This window comes from Pezoporus wallicus, unplaced genomic scaffold (assembly GCF_028554395.1).
Source record: "Pezoporus wallicus isolate ANWC-B61680 ecotype Strahan unplaced genomic scaffold, APGP_CSIRO_Pwel_v1 contig_5785, whole genome shotgun sequence".
NCBI lineage: Eukaryota > Metazoa > Chordata > Aves > Psittaciformes > Psittacidae > Pezoporus > Pezoporus wallicus.
Genome location: NW_026641150.1, coordinates 6,460,708 through 6,476,166, shown reverse-complemented (window position 1 = coordinate 6,476,166; position 15,459 = coordinate 6,460,708). Strand labels below are relative to the sequence as shown.

Here is a 15,459-nt window from a genome sequence, read left to right as displayed (position 1 = left end):
AAGAGAGGAAAAAAATCCTCAAACTCTTCCTATCTTGAGATGACACAGCATTCTCTCAAGCATAATACTCACATAGTTCAACGCAAATACACCCAAAGCATAACACCTGAATATAGACACTTTATCCCCCAATAAAGTTTCATGTTGTTATTTTCTTTCCCCTTTTTTTCAGTTATATCAATAACCTTTTAAAATTATGCACTTTTAAAATAAAAGCACACTGTCAGTAAAGTCAATGGAACCTGTGGGGCTTTTTTCTTTCTGTTTCTAAGATGGGCCATCCCACACGGTAATTCAAGAGCTGGGAGAGTGGTGGGAGAGGAAGCTATCTGAGCTGTTTTCTTTTCGATGAACAACATTAAGAGTGATAAAAAACCTACGCAAGCATTTGTGAATGAGATTTAATGAAATTTAGCATTCAGCAGGGAAGAAAGATTAATTAAATGAGCATTCAACTTTAACTCTCCAGATGGTGTGCAGTCTTCATAAGCCGTTGCGAATATAACATTGTAAGTCCTTGAAACAAGAATTCCTAGAAAGGAAAAGAAATCTAATTTGTTTCATGTCCAGTGAATACAGAAATACGTTCTGATGTTTCCATGTGAAAAATTTTAAGGTTTTGATTCTGAAAGCAATTTGAGCAAGCTTCCCAGTCTCTTCAAAGTCAATCCAGATCATTTGAAAGAATAGATTTTATTGTACAAAAGCTCTATAATGCTATTTGAAGTGAAAGGCAAGCTTTGGATTCCTGTCACTTGAGGAAATCAGACAGAAAAGGTCTTTCCCACTAGGTCTGCAAGACAAACTACAAGGCACATCCTGTTAACTTTACTGAAACAGTGAGGCTGGTGCAATAAAGAAAAAGATAGAAGAATAAGAAAAAGTTACTGTCCAATTTACTTCTTATATCACATTCTCAATAAAATAAAAATGTGACTGTCCACCTTATCTCCCTTCACAGCATGTCTGCTAAAACTGCACCAAACACTGCAGAGGAGGAGGGGTATTAGTGGTGATTCCACCACTGCTCTCTCATTGTACTTCAGGTACTGCAGAGTCAGACATTAGCTGTGGAAGAAGCCTCACTACCAGTGAGTAGTTTTTTCTACAGTGTCTTTTTCAATCACTGGTAACTTGTCTTCAAGCAATTGAAAAATGGAATTATACTTCCTGGAGTTCTATTTCTAATAGTATTCTGGTTTAAATCCAACAGGAACTTGCACCTAGATCATATTTCATCAATTCCCCATATCTATTTAGAAAGTCTTAATTATGTGGTTCTGCTGATGTGATTACACACAAATATTTGCATTAATATTCCTGCTTTTACTCTCAGGCCATACTTTACCTTATTTTTTCTTTTTTTCTGGTCTCAGTGAATTTTCTGAATCTTTCCAGAGTTAGCAGGGAGGGAAATTATTTCATCATTCATAAACATTTTACACACTTCTGCTAGTCTGCCATTTTCTTAGAATCATAGAATCATAGAATAGTTAGGGTTGGAAAGGACCCTAAGATCATCTAGTTCCAACCCCCTGTCATGGGCAGGGACACGTTACGCTAAATCATATCACCCAAGGCCTTGTCCAACCTGGTCTTGGACACTGCCAGGGATGGAGCATTCACAACCTCCCTAGCCAACCCATTCCAGTGCCTCACCACCCTAACAGGAAAGAATTTCCTTCTTATATCCAACCTAAACTTCCCGTTTAAGTTTTAACCCGTTACCCCTTGTCCTGTCACTACAGTCCCTAATGAAGAGTTCCTCTTCAGCATCCCTATAGGCCCCCTTCAGATACTGGAAGGCTGCTGTGAGGTCTCCATGCAGCCTTCTCTTCTCCAGGCTGAACAGCCCCAACTTCCTCAGCCTGTCTTCATACAGGAGGTGCTCCAGTCCCCTAATGATCCTTGTGGCCCTTCTCTGGACTTGTTCCAACAGTTCCATGTCCTTTTTATGTTGAGGACACCAGAACTGCACACAATACTTCAGGTGAGGTCTCACAAGAGCAGAGTAGAGGGGCAGGATCACGTCCTTTGACCTGCTGGTCACGCTCCTTTTGATGCAGCCCAGGATACGGTTGGCTTTCTGGGCTGCAAGCGCATGCTGCCTGCTCATGTTAAGTTTCTCATCGACCAGCACCCCCAAGTCCTTCTCCTCAGGGCTGCTCTGAATCTCTTCTCTGCCCAACCTGTAGCTGTGCCTGGGATTGCTCTGACCCAGGTGTAGGACCTTGCACTTGGCATGGTCAAACTTCATAAGGTTGGCATCAGCCCACCCCACAAGCGTGTCAAGGTCCCTCTGGATGGCATTCCTTCCCTCCAGCGTATCAACCAAACCACACAGCTTGGTGTCATCGGCAAACTTGCTGAGGGCACACTCAATCCCACTGTCCATGTCAGCGATGAAGATGTTAAACAAGACCGGTCCCAACACCGATCCCTGAGGGACACCACTCATTACTGGTCTCCAGGTGGACATTGAGCCATTGACCACAACTCTTTGTGTGTGGCCATCCAGCCAGTTCTTTATCCACCGAGTGGTCCATCCATCAAATTGATGTTTCTCCAATTTAGAGACAAGGATGTCATGTGGGACAGTGTTGAACACTTTACACAAGTCCAGGTAGATGACATCAACTGCTCTACCCCTGTCCATCAGTTCTGTAGCCCTATCATAGAAGGCCACCAAATTGGTCAGGCAGGATTTCCCCTTAGTGAAGCCATGCTGGCTGTCACCAAGCACCTTGTTGATTTTCATGTGCCTTAGCATGCCTTCCAGGAGAATCTGCTCCAAGATTTTGCCAGGCACAGAGGTGAGACTGACTGGTCTGTAATTCCCTGGGTCATCCATTTTCCCCTTCTTGAAAATGGGGTTAGATTTAGACCTCTGCTTTATCTGAGGAGAACCTTATCAAACACGTTATATTATTCATCACTGTATTACTACACCACACAAACCTGATTCTTTCCAGTTAAGCTTTTAAAACATAGCATAGACTGTCAAAGTTTCAGGTTTTATTACACAGTTGTTTGGGGTATTTTTACATTAAAACAATCCCAAACCATTTAGTATAAGTAACTCTGGAACAACCGTAGTCTTTCCCTCTGAGCCAAAAACGTATAACAAAGCTGAATGAGGAAAAAAGTAATGAATTATATTAGTACCTTCAGCATTCAAAAATGGAAAATAATTAGGCAGAAAAAAAATTGAGTTTATTTGCACTCAAAAGCTACATTGATTTGAGACAGATTTAGCTTAAACCAGCTAAAGATTTTAAGCAAACAAAGTATTTGTATCTGGCTCACATATTTCATTCCTTACTTAAAACTGTTCAATAGGAATGTGCAAAAGCAGATAATGTCACATAAGGTCAGCCATGAGGAAAACTGAAAAACAAAATCCCCAAGACACAATCCTATTGGAGGAATGAAGACTCCCTATAGTATCAAGGCCTGGCAATAGCTACAAAATCACTGTCTTGCACAGCTGTGTTCTCCTCCTAAGGGCACCAGAATCAGCTCACTGACTGAGGAAACTTGTCTCATATTCTTAGGATCTATGTACTTAGAGGAGCCTTTGATAATGAAGATGAACCAAGTGCCAAAGGTAATACTCTCAGTTTACAAAGTATTAACAAAATTCATATTGGAAGTACATAAAACCCTCTCAAAAGCACAATTTTTTTCCAGGAAGTCATAAATTGCAAATTTTTCCCCCTCAACTGGCATTTTTTTTAATGCAGGCTGCCATCAATCTACCAAAAATGTGTGATGCAACAAGCATGCAGCTACCAAATACGAAACTAAGCTTGACAGGGAGTACCTGCATACTGTGGAGGCTCCATTTCACTGATTCTTAAAAGGAAGGATGGGCTTGTGCCTCCTCAGGGTTACAAGTATTTGAAGACTTTTAGAATCCATTATGTTTCTTGTAAAACATGCATATATAGAGAGTAAAAACTATGTGGAAAACTACTAAAAGAAGAAAGGCTGGGTAGTTAAGAGCTTTTATGTAGGAAAGATGAAAATACTTCTACACCTGCACTGGCAAATTAAGTAGAGATTTCTGTAGCATTCTTTTATTACTGTTTGAAGAATTTATGACTACAGCATTGCAGTGTAAGTAGTTGCTATTTGATACAGCTAAATAAAATAAAAGGAGTATCATCAAAATACTGTGGTACTGAATCTTCTTATAATTTTACTTGAAGCAATGAAATTCAGTCATTATTTCAACAAGAAATAGCAGAGTTCACCCCTTTATTTTTTTTATTTATTTATTTTTCCCCTCTCAATGTTTGGAACTTAAATGTTGTTAAACCACTTACTCTTCCAGGGACCAGTCTGGAGACCAATCAGGCAATGGCTGATGGGAATGTTCGGGTGATGATGTTCTTAATGTAGAGCTTAACTGATACGAGATTGTACGATTCCGACGTTGAAGCTCCTTTACAACACGCTCCCTAAATAAACATTATTTTAAGGTGAGACTAAGCACTTTCCAAAAATCATTAAAATGATCTCACAGTCATTAACATGATTATTTTTACTATTTAAGATTTTCAGCTTTTTAATTTTATTTTAGAAGGAGTTGTGATGTTCATCATACACTTCTCTGGAAGACAGACTCTCTGTATTACTCCCTTAGACAGATTTTATTCTACATACTCATTGTCTCTGTTTTCCCTAAAAGAGAGAAGCTAGCCATGGTTGCTGCAGGTTAAACTCTTAAAAACTGTAAAAATCTCCAGGGAGGAAAAGCCTGATTTTAACATTATTCACTAGTCTGCAAAATGAGGACAATCACTAAAATCGGCAATGATATTAACAGTGTTGATTGCAGTATTCCTGTGCAGTTTGAGTTGGCAAGGCCAGTAGATTGGTTTCTACCTGAAGTGCTGTGAAACTGGTGGATATTTAAGAGACGCTGGACTGCCCAGTAGGAAAGTTGCAAAATGGTAGTCCAGTCATTTTGACTGCAAGGAGTGGGGCTTGGGTATTATATCAATCCATAACTCCTGCATCTGGGTATACAAGGAGGAAGTATGTGGGATCTGATACTACTTTGGAAAACTGACTGATAGTCACTGTGCTTGGTCACCACAATCAGAACAGGGCAATAAATCAAATCTGCTGTCCCCATGTGAGCCTAAACTGCTTCTGCAGTCAGGAGGATGGGAGGAATGGGGAGGTGCTTTTCCTAACTGGTAAAGAAAAACTCAGACAGATGGATTAAACCTCCTGGTACCACTGTGCTGGTGTTCATTCAAGGCCTGACAGTGCTGGCACTTCCACCTCCTAATCTGAAGTATTACTTCATTCTGCACCAAGGCAGTAAATTAACACAGCTAGCTAAATCAGTGTTAGAACAAGGATATCATCTACCCACTTCTTTAACAATAACAAAAAAAAAAGTCAGTACTCACATCTGCTGCTCCCATTACATACTATCATGATACTGACTTTAATGATAGGTTTTTATCCTCTCTGGCTAATTTTCTGGTTTTCACTTGCCAGTACCAGAAAAATAGATTGGCTGTAAGAAGTCACCTTGATGCTTTAATACCTTTCCTTGTGAGCATGAGAGATAGATACCTGCTCTTGTAAAGCATGACTTTCCAAGGAAAAACAGAAAAGAAATAGAAACCTTGTAACCTTTGCAGGATATTGAAGGGACACTGTTTTGATTTTATGAAAAAGACACACAAAAAAAAAAAAAAAGAAAAAGCTCTAGCCTTTCAAAGACAGCTCAATCTAATGTCAGATTTTTATACAAGAACTTTTCAGTCTTTGCTATCTAAGATTTCTGCATACTGTTTTTACAATTGACTTACAGACTGCACAATGGAGCCTAGATTTGTTCCTTCCAAAACAATTCAGGTAATTGTCCTATGTCTGGGTCAGGGCAATCCCAGGCACAGCTACAGGTTGGGCAGAAAAGAGGTTCAGAGCAGCCCTGAGGAGAAGGACTTAGGGGTGTTGGTCAATGAGAAAATGAACATGAGCTGGCTTCACTGTGCTCTCGCAGCCCAGAAAGCCAACCGTATCCTGGGCTGCATCAAAAGAGTGTGACCAGCAGGTCAAAGGACGTGATCCTGCCCCTCTACTCTGCTCTCCTGAGACCTCACCTGAGGTACTGTGTGCAGTTCTGGTGTCCTCAACATAAAAAGGACATGGAACTGTTGGAACAAGTCCAGAGAAGGGCCATGAGGATGATCAGGGGACTGGAGCACCTCCCGTATGAAGACAGGCTGAGGAAGTTGGGGCTGTTCAGCCTGGAGAAGAGAAGGTTGTGTGGAGACCTCATAGCAGCCTTCCAGTATCTGAAGAGGGCCTATAAGGATGGTGAGGATGGACTCTTCATTAGAGACTTTAGTGACAGGACAAAGGGTAATGGGTTAAAACTTAAACAGGGGAAGTTTATACTGGATATAAGGAAGAAGTTCTTTATTCTGAGGGTGGTGAGGCACTGGAATGGGTTGCCCAGGGAAGTTGTGAATGCTCCATCCCTGGCGGTGTTCAAGGTCAGGTTGGACAGAGCCTTGGGTGACATGGTTTAGTGTAAGCTGTCCCTGCCCATGGCAGGTGGGTTGGAACTAGATCATCTTAAGGTCCTTTCCGACCCTAACTATTCTATGATTCTATTCTATGATTCTAATTACGTTTGTAATTCTCTTGAAGTAGAAGAGAAATTCTCTTTAAGAATGAAAACTGGCAATCTTTGCCTCAGCACAGGCTCACTCTAATGTTTGGTTTATAACCAACTGTAAACTAAGTGTTGATATTATTGCAACTATAAGTAACCATTCAAGTAGCAAATTATCCTTAACAAGGAGAAGAAATTAAGTATAGAAGCTGATTCAGCTTTCTGCCAATAAACACTTTAAGAAGAAACACTTGCAGTCCCTACCAAGGAGGACCCATATGCCATGAGATGGATGCACTCATACAGGGGTAGTAGAGAAATAACAGTCTGAAGATACAGTTTCTTTTAAAACAAAGGCACTCCTGTATTTGTTTACAGTCTAGCTCACTCTGTGAGCTGAGCAAACACAAATGATAACAGCTTTTAAAATTATTTGTGCATCTAATCCAAAAGTTCTGCAGTTTTTGCCATGACTTCAGGGTAAAGCAGAATCTAATTTGAAACTGAAACATACACTGAGACACTTAAGAAATCCATCTTTAAAAGATCTAACCTCAGGTATGGAGATGTCCCCTTCAAAACCTTCATCCCAACTTATGAAAGAACGGAGTAATTGTAGTTTACTACAGTTAAACAAGACACCTGATTCTCAGACCTGTATAACAATCACATCAAACTGCTTCTTTTAGCCATCTCATTTATATACTCAAAATATATTTTATACTCAATATACCCATGAAATAGAGAAGTACTACTGTTTCACAGATAAGAAAACTACTTAAGACATGAGGAATACATAGATAAACTCACTCAGGAAGCAGGCCAGCGACTATTCTCTGGCACTGTAGCCAAATCAAATGAAACAGCTTGTACACATGGAACTGCTGGAACAAGTCCAGAGAAGGGCCACAAGGATGATCCGGGGGCTGGAGCACCTCCCATATGAAGACAGGCTGAGAAAGTTGGGGCTGTTCAGCCTGGAGAAGAGAAGGCTGTGTGGAGACCTCATAGCAGCCTTGCAGTATCTGAAGGGGGCTATAGGGATGCTGGGGAGGGACTCTTCATTAGGGACTGTAGTGATAGGACAAGTGGTAACGCGTTAAAACTTAAACAGGGAAAGTTTAGATTGGATATAAGGAGGAAATTCTTTCCTGTTAAGGTGGTGAGGCACTGGAATGGGTTGGCTAGGGAGGTTGTGAATGCTCCATCCCTGGCAGTGTCCAAGACCAGGTTTGGACGAGGCCTTGGGTGATATGATTTAGCGTAAGGTGTCCCTGCCCATGGCAGGGGAGTTGGAACTAGATGATCTTAGGGTCCTTTCCAACCCTAACTATTCTATGATTCTATGATATCCTCTTCCCATAAAAAAACACCCCACAAAACAACAAACCAACCAACCAAAACCCACAAAAAACCAACCAACCAACAAACCAAAAACAAAAATAACCCCCAAACAACCCCACAACAACAGGAGCAAGAAAACCCAAACCAACCAGCCCACATTACTTTGGCCATACTGCCATTTGGGAACCATCCCAAACGCTTTCTGTGCTTCAAGTAGTACGTGGTAGAATGCTGGCTTCTACTGGCCCAAATCATTACAGTGTACTAACAATTAAACTGTATGGACAAGTGTACATTGTCAAGTCAATGCTCTGACCTGGATTAGTTTACAAGTGTAGCCGAAGGTTGCCATTCATATTGTCAAACTAGTAGACAGTAAATCACATTTATAGCCAACTAGTCACCTAGACTTCCACTACAGATCAACAGGCATCAGTATCAGTGAGTGAAGACAGATGAGCATATTCAGGAAAGCAATCCATCCCATGGTAAATCCGTCAGTTCCAGAGGGCAGTTTATTTCAGTGTCTCATTCTGTTGGCTAGAAAAAGAACCTAGACAGCTAATTTAGACAGCTGAACAGAGTAAACTTAGCGACATGAATAGCCTCTGAACACACAGAAGATGTACGGCAAAGCAAAGCCGAACTTTGCTGTTTATCCTACTAATTAGTCTTAGTACTGTATTGCTTTTCACCCAATTAGCTGCAGGAAACACAATACAAAAACATACACTTGCCTTTCAGTGCGTTCAGTCCCCAGCTGTCTTTTGGTCATATCCAGTTCCAACTCTAGCTGAGCTGCTCTATTTCTGAGCTGAGTAAAATCTTGACTCTGCACAGCACTGTAAAGCCCATACATTTTAATTAGATAGTAACCATAATCCTCCAGGTATGTTAAGAAATATGATTATCCAAAATTAAAAGGGCAACTGTACCATCCAAATGAGATCAAGAACATTTTTTGAGTGAAATATAACACTACACAGAAAAGTCTGTTAGGGTATAGCTGAGGAATCAGAAGGTTTTTGGTATTTTCTGCTTTTAAGGTAACCAACATACACTGGCCATTTGAAAATGCAGTTAGATATAAACCCGTATCTGTTTGCCTATACAATTGGGAAGAATGAAAAAAGAACTCTGCAATATTCTCCTGGTCATTAACTCACAGTGTATCTTCTGCTGCAGAAAGCTGTTCCTTGAGCAACTGAATTGTAGAGTCTTTTTCTTGCTTTGCTATCTGTGACTGAAGCTCTTTCTCACGACTGGACACAAGCAAAGATTCCAGGTTTTTCATAGCTGCTCTTTCATTTCCCAGTTGTTTTCTCAGCAGCTCTATTTCAGAATAGGATGACTCACACTTGCTCTGCAGCTAAACAAAGGTTTAAAGTTTTAGATGTGTTAGTTAAGATCACTGGATATTAGAAAAACCTTTTAAAAAAAAAAAAAAGAAAAGAGGAAGTCTGGTGGAATCAGTGACCAAAATTTGCCCTCACTCTAAGATGGATAATTAGTGTTATATTTGCCCTTAGTCAAAATCCTGTGTCAGATTTATAAATTCACATAATGCATATATCTGAATATAAATGCATTTGATACTAATGACAAAATGGTATGAAATATATGGATCAATGGATTCTGTAGACAGTCATTAAAGAAGTTTTACATTTTGCTGAGGCAAAGTGCAGGAAATGACACCTGGTATAACAAACCAATATCTGCATTTTGTGTGTGAACCATTTGTGTGTTCAAAGAAAGAAGATATGAGAGAACTCAGGTCATAGGCCAAGGGGAGCGGAGAGAATATTTTTCAATTTCCAAAGCAAAACTCAAAGTTTTTGTGTACTGAACTAAAAGGCTTCTTCAGTCTGAAAGATTCAACTTTCTGTCAATCAAAAATCTAGTTCTTTTGCCGATAAACAGTTTTGATATTCTGCTTTTGTATTTTAGAACAAAAGAATACTGAAAACTGTAGACAGCATAAGTTATAGGAAAATAAACAGTATTAGAAACACTGAAAGAACAATATTATTCAGCATCAGGATTAGTTTCCATTTTTTAATATATATATATATATGCTGCAATCTAATACTGCAGACTTCTGCATTGGAATACTCTGTAAAATAAAAGCCCTATCTGAAGGTTATACATAGCTGATAAAACTCTGCTGATTGAAAGGTATGAAAAAATTAGCAGCTTTACCTATGGTGTTTGAAAAAGGCATAAAGGTTAAAAAAGAATGCTAGAAGTCTGTAAAGAACAAGGAACTCAGCTGGAACAGAGGATGGATGGGACACTGATAGAATCATACTGGAAATATCTAAGTAATCTGAGTATGTATGAACAATTTTTCAGAGTCTATCCAAGCTGAGTTTTTAAAAATTGCCTATCAGACACTAATTTTGTAGGTTTTGTAAGAAACAAGCTGAACCAAAATTGATTTTCAGGGAAAATTAAGGAAATTTATTAAAGAGATACTGATACTTCCTGAAATAGTCAAGTATTTTAAAGTTCATGTCAAATTTGTTTGCTAATGAACTACTTCAGCTATTCTGCTTGCTTAGCGACTAAATGTAAAATCCGAGATATCTTTCAAGATGATCTAGATGATATTTGAGGTCCCTTCCAACCCAAACCATTCTATGATTCTATGAAATCTCTATTCGAGGCTCACTGTACAAACTAAGACCATGTACCAGTTTTACTATATTTTTTTAAATATCAATCTGCCACACAATCTTCCTGTGTTGTTTTGCTACTGTTATGTTGTTATTCACTTTCTGAACAGCAGCAGTTTAGTCCCATTTGAGTATCCAATGTGCATGGCTAGCCCTCCTAGCCTACATGATATTTAGGAAGCAGAGATGATCTGCAACAAAAACTGTAACAACTGAAAACCAGATGATAGCTTGTATGTTTTTAATGTATTTCTAAAACCATGCTGTACATTTCTCTCCGAGTCCTGCAGATTTTCAGGTGGGAAGAGGCTCTATGGGACATCTAAAGCAGTGAAAAGAAGGTTGAAAATGTAGAAGCAAGAAAAGCAGCGACAGAAATGTAAAGGTGGTAAAGCACTAGGTATGTTTCAGGTATGCTGTGGAGTTGTGTGCAACATTATACCTTCTGTCATTCCACACATGAGAGAATTTTATAATTTATAATGAATATTTATTTCCTTGAAATATACAACTATTTTTTAAGATTTTTTTCCAAGTGTGACTAGTGGAGTTCTAGTCATTAAATAAACTCAAACACTACAGCTTATTGTTGCAAATATCTCTAAATATGAGAAGTGGCATTATTAAACAGTTGCAGGCTTAAAATACTACCAGATCAATTCACTATGATCTATGAACTATGGAAAGAACAATTTCAACTTACTTGCTCCATCACTCTTTCAAGGGAATCCACTTTCTCTTTCAACCTGCAGTTCTCAGACTCTGCACTGATCAGTACCAGTCTAACAGAGCTACAATCTGCTTCTGCTTGATGGCATTTTGCTTCCCAACTTTGTCCTTGTTCACGGGCTTTGTGGTAATTCTCCAAAAGCTCACAGTTCTCTCTCTCCTATTACATAAAGCTTGTTTGTTTAATAATTTACAGTAAGCTTCACAAAATAGGGATATGTATAGATCTACAGGTATGACATGATACTGTATGTTCTCTTTCCACTGAAAACTTTGCCATTTAGCCGAAACATTAAGAGACTTCTCAGGAACCAGTGTTTTGTTCAAGATGGCCACATTTTAATGCTCAAAAGACATCTGTTAAAAATTACTAGATTAACATTACAAATATGATGTATACAAATATATTGCAGAAATGTCTTTTTAAATTAATCCATTTGGTAATAAAGACAAAAAGAGTTCCAAGTCTCTGCATTATTCACTACCTGCATTTTTAACTTTAATAAACACACACATGCATATATATGTGTGTGTGTATGTATATAAAACCATGATTAAATATACTGCATTACTTGCATGCTGCAAAAACAGCTAAGAAAATGTATTTAATAAATCCATATTAGTAGAATGCAAATAAGTTTTGGCTAGGAAGCAAATTCTTCCAAGGAGTTATTGTTAAATTTTTATTTTTAGTTAAAACAACAGCTTTTATTAATCCATATACTCACTTTAGACTTCAGTACATCCTTCAGCCTGACAATATCTGTGTTTAAATCCCGCGCTTTCAACTTCATATCATCAAGCTCATTTTGGTACTTTGCTAGTTTTTTATACAGTACCTATGAAGAAAGATTTGTTTCATAATGTATAATGTTTGTACCTTTAAAAAAAGAAAAGCATTAGTGCATATCTAATGCCTATGGCTTCATTAACTCATTATTTAAAGGCTACATAAAAACTAAACCATGTGTATTTCTATAAACAAAATTTCCATTTGTCAAAAATATTTTGTTTCTTTGATTTACAAATAATGCTAAATCTTTTTAAGAAGAAGAAAAATGCCAATAAATGAATGTAGCAGTCAAAAAGGAAAATACAGATGGTTTATGTAGGAGCTAGATGGTCGTAACAAAAGAGCTTGTCCCATTTAAGGAGCAGGGCTCATACTCAGCTCCCTCTCTTCTACATGTTACTTTTTCTCAAAAGCCCACATCTGAAAAAGCAGAAGACAGCTAAAAAAAAAATGAATTACCTAATTAAGTGGTTATCTCCTAATTGGGAGAAATAAAGGCACAAGTATGAGGAGAAGGGACAGAATTTCTCACAACTATTGCTTGAGAATGAGAACAGAAAGAGGAAAAAACTGCAGAAAGGCTGTCATGAACTGCTCTGTTCAGAAACTTTTTCTTCCTTACAAAATTACTAGAACACTCAACTGCATGAACTGGGAGAAGGTGTGGAGGGGTTGTGTGTGGAAAAGGCTATGGAGAAACCCCTATTCCTGCTGCAAAAAAAAAGCTGTCAGTTTTTGAGAAAGGTACTCTGGAAGTCTCTGAACTTTTCCAGTAAGCCCAAGTGAAGAAACAAGAATGCTGCTTTAAATACTTCAAGTGTCACCTAAATTAATGGAAGCACCTTGAGGAACAAATACATATTATAGAGACAAGCCTATTAAAAAGTAATTGATCCTGTGAGGCTAAGACTTTTTCGTTTCTAACTGCTTCTAAAAGCATCCAGGCATTACAAAGAAAACCACAAAGCTTTCAAAACTAGGTAAAAGCAACAGGAGGCTGTGTTTTGTAGCAGCCAACCTCATCAGTATCAACTGTGATTCTGACAGAAAGTAAAGAATAGTGATTCCCTGCAGTACCTTTGGTGGCGAAGGCTACTATGAACCTTGACTTTTCTAGGATACTCAAAGAGGTGCCAAAGAGAAATTACTAGTATGTTTGAGAGAATAGTTATTTAGAATGAGAGTTGTCTTACCTAATATTTGCAGTGCAGAATTAGGCACCTGATCTGTGTTAGCTATGCTTCCTCTCTAATGAAGGGAGACAGGTAAAATGAATCACTTTAAAAACTGATGGGATGGGCCGAATCTCCTTCTGGAGGACTTTCCTTCACTTAAAGGGGAGCCTTAATAACTTAAAATTTTTATATACCTAACATCAGGTGAAATTAATTTGCTCCTTCAAAACTGTTTGGTGCTTCTAAAAGAACAGAAAGCCAGAGGAGGATAAAGTATCTTCCCAGACATCCTAAGCAGTAGAATAAGTGCAGAGAAGAAAGACCGAGTATCAGAAAGCCTAAATAAAGGCAAGAAGTTGAAGAAAAAAAAGAAAAAAAAGAACATTACATAGTGATGAACTTTCTACAAGTATTTAAGCTTAAACTCTAGCTGATTGGAAAACACACTGATGCATAAGCATTGTGTGTGCATGAGGTGGCACTTCAGTTTAAGTATTTTAACTACTTTCATTAGGAACTGCACTCAGATAAGTACCACAGTAGATAATGTAATACAACCAAATATTTCCAGCATCTTTTATACAAAAGCCACTTTAAAGGAACTTAAATACAATATTGTTGCCAAAGTTTTGAATCTTACTAGAATGTATACTGTGTTCAATTATTAGCAAGTCAAATTCAAAAGCTTTTAAATACTCTAGGCCACTGACAGTGCAGTATGAGAAATACTCTCTGCCTTCTTTATAGTACTTTTCCTTCTAAGCAATAGTCATAATTGCCACATTGGTTTTACCTGAAGATCAAAAAAAGCATTAATTAGCTGTTCCTCAGATAAACATCCAAACCATCCCATAAGAATAGCTGGTCCTCATTATACAAGTGAGCCGATCAATAAGGGGGAAATCAGAGTTTGATAAATGAGTTTAAAAACTAATTTGCAGATTTACTTCTGATGAGGGGCCAGCAATTCTATGCAATACTTTAAAAATGCACCATTTTCCTTTTTAGTCAAGGGTTCTCTGTACAAATATACCTGATTTTCTTGCTTAATGCTAGAAAGATGCTCTTGTAACCTGTCATTCTCCTGAGCTAATGAGTCTCTGTTCTTGTTAGCCTGCACAAGTTCTTTGGAGGTTTCTTGTAGCTGTTGATCCAAAGTCGTAACATCTTTCTCACAGATACAAAGTGCTTCAGAAGATTTTCTATACAGCAAATAAAAAAATCCTTCAGGTATGACAATACTGCCCAACCTAATACAAATGATAGCTCTTCCATTGGTTAAGTTTGCAAATCATGAAACAAAGCTGTAACACTTTAATTTTTAATAAGTAAAAAATATTTATACATTAGCACATCCTATGATTCAGTTTTTGAGTTATTAAGTTATTCAAAATTTGATAATGGTCTTACAGTTCATCCTTACTTTATGGAACGCTCCAACTCAGAAATCAGAATCTTGAAATCTGCAATTATTTTCTCCTTGAAAAGAAATACAAAATTAAAATAAAACGTTTCCCACTCCTCAGTATAAAATGGAAAAGAATATAAAATAATATTATTTCTATTTCCTTTTATTCAGCTAGCTGATTAATTTAACTAGTGCAAAATGGACTGTGGTTTTCTAAGTTTCATCATGTATTGTTTAGAGCTGAAAATTCCAATCATCTAGTGTGGCAAATAAAGGAACAAATATTATCTTCTGCAGAGTATAATGGTCTTAATTAATTTTTTTAATCCTTTGTGATTGTAAAGGTAGCATTTGTCTCACACTCCCAAAACTAAATAATGCCTTCTGCCTATTAGATGTGTTATCACAACTTTTCTACAATGAATAAACTACCAAACTCTGGTAGTTTGCAAATGATAAAACAAGAATTCCATCACAAAGTTTATTACTTACTCCCTTCCCTTTGGATACAAATATTAAAAGAAACATAGACAGGCTAAGGAAATGTCTTCCACTGAAGACACAGGGGAGGTGAGACAGCCATCTCTTCTCTAAAATGGACACCATTTCACAATTTACAGCTCTAAAAATACAAAGTCAGTGCTTATGGAAATATGATTTTAGCCTGTCCTGCTATATCTTTTCTGACT

The 15,459-nt window shown here is 37.9% G+C and overlaps 1 protein-coding gene across 1 annotated transcript in view; it reads right to left on the bottom strand.

The window, feature by feature from the left end:
• Window positions 1-289: 289 nt before the first annotated feature.
• The window catches only part of TSGA10 (testis specific 10), a 32,803-nt gene continuing 17,633 nt past the window's right edge, over window positions 290-15,459 (bottom strand). Inside the window, exons 11-18 of the mRNA XM_057422321.1 lie at window positions 14,786-14,841; window positions 14,396-14,564; window positions 12,123-12,233; window positions 11,369-11,554; window positions 9,157-9,359; window positions 8,724-8,832; window positions 4,329-4,459; window positions 290-532 (exon numbers count right to left, since the gene is read on the bottom strand). Coding sequence (XP_057278304.1) covers window positions 484-532; window positions 4,329-4,459; window positions 8,724-8,832; window positions 9,157-9,359; window positions 11,369-11,554; window positions 12,123-12,233; window positions 14,396-14,564; window positions 14,786-14,841 — 1,014 coding nt within the window. The 3' untranslated portion in view covers window positions 290-483. The remainder of the gene's footprint in view (window positions 533-4,328; window positions 4,460-8,723; window positions 8,833-9,156; window positions 9,360-11,368; window positions 11,555-12,122; window positions 12,234-14,395; window positions 14,565-14,785; window positions 14,842-15,459) is intronic.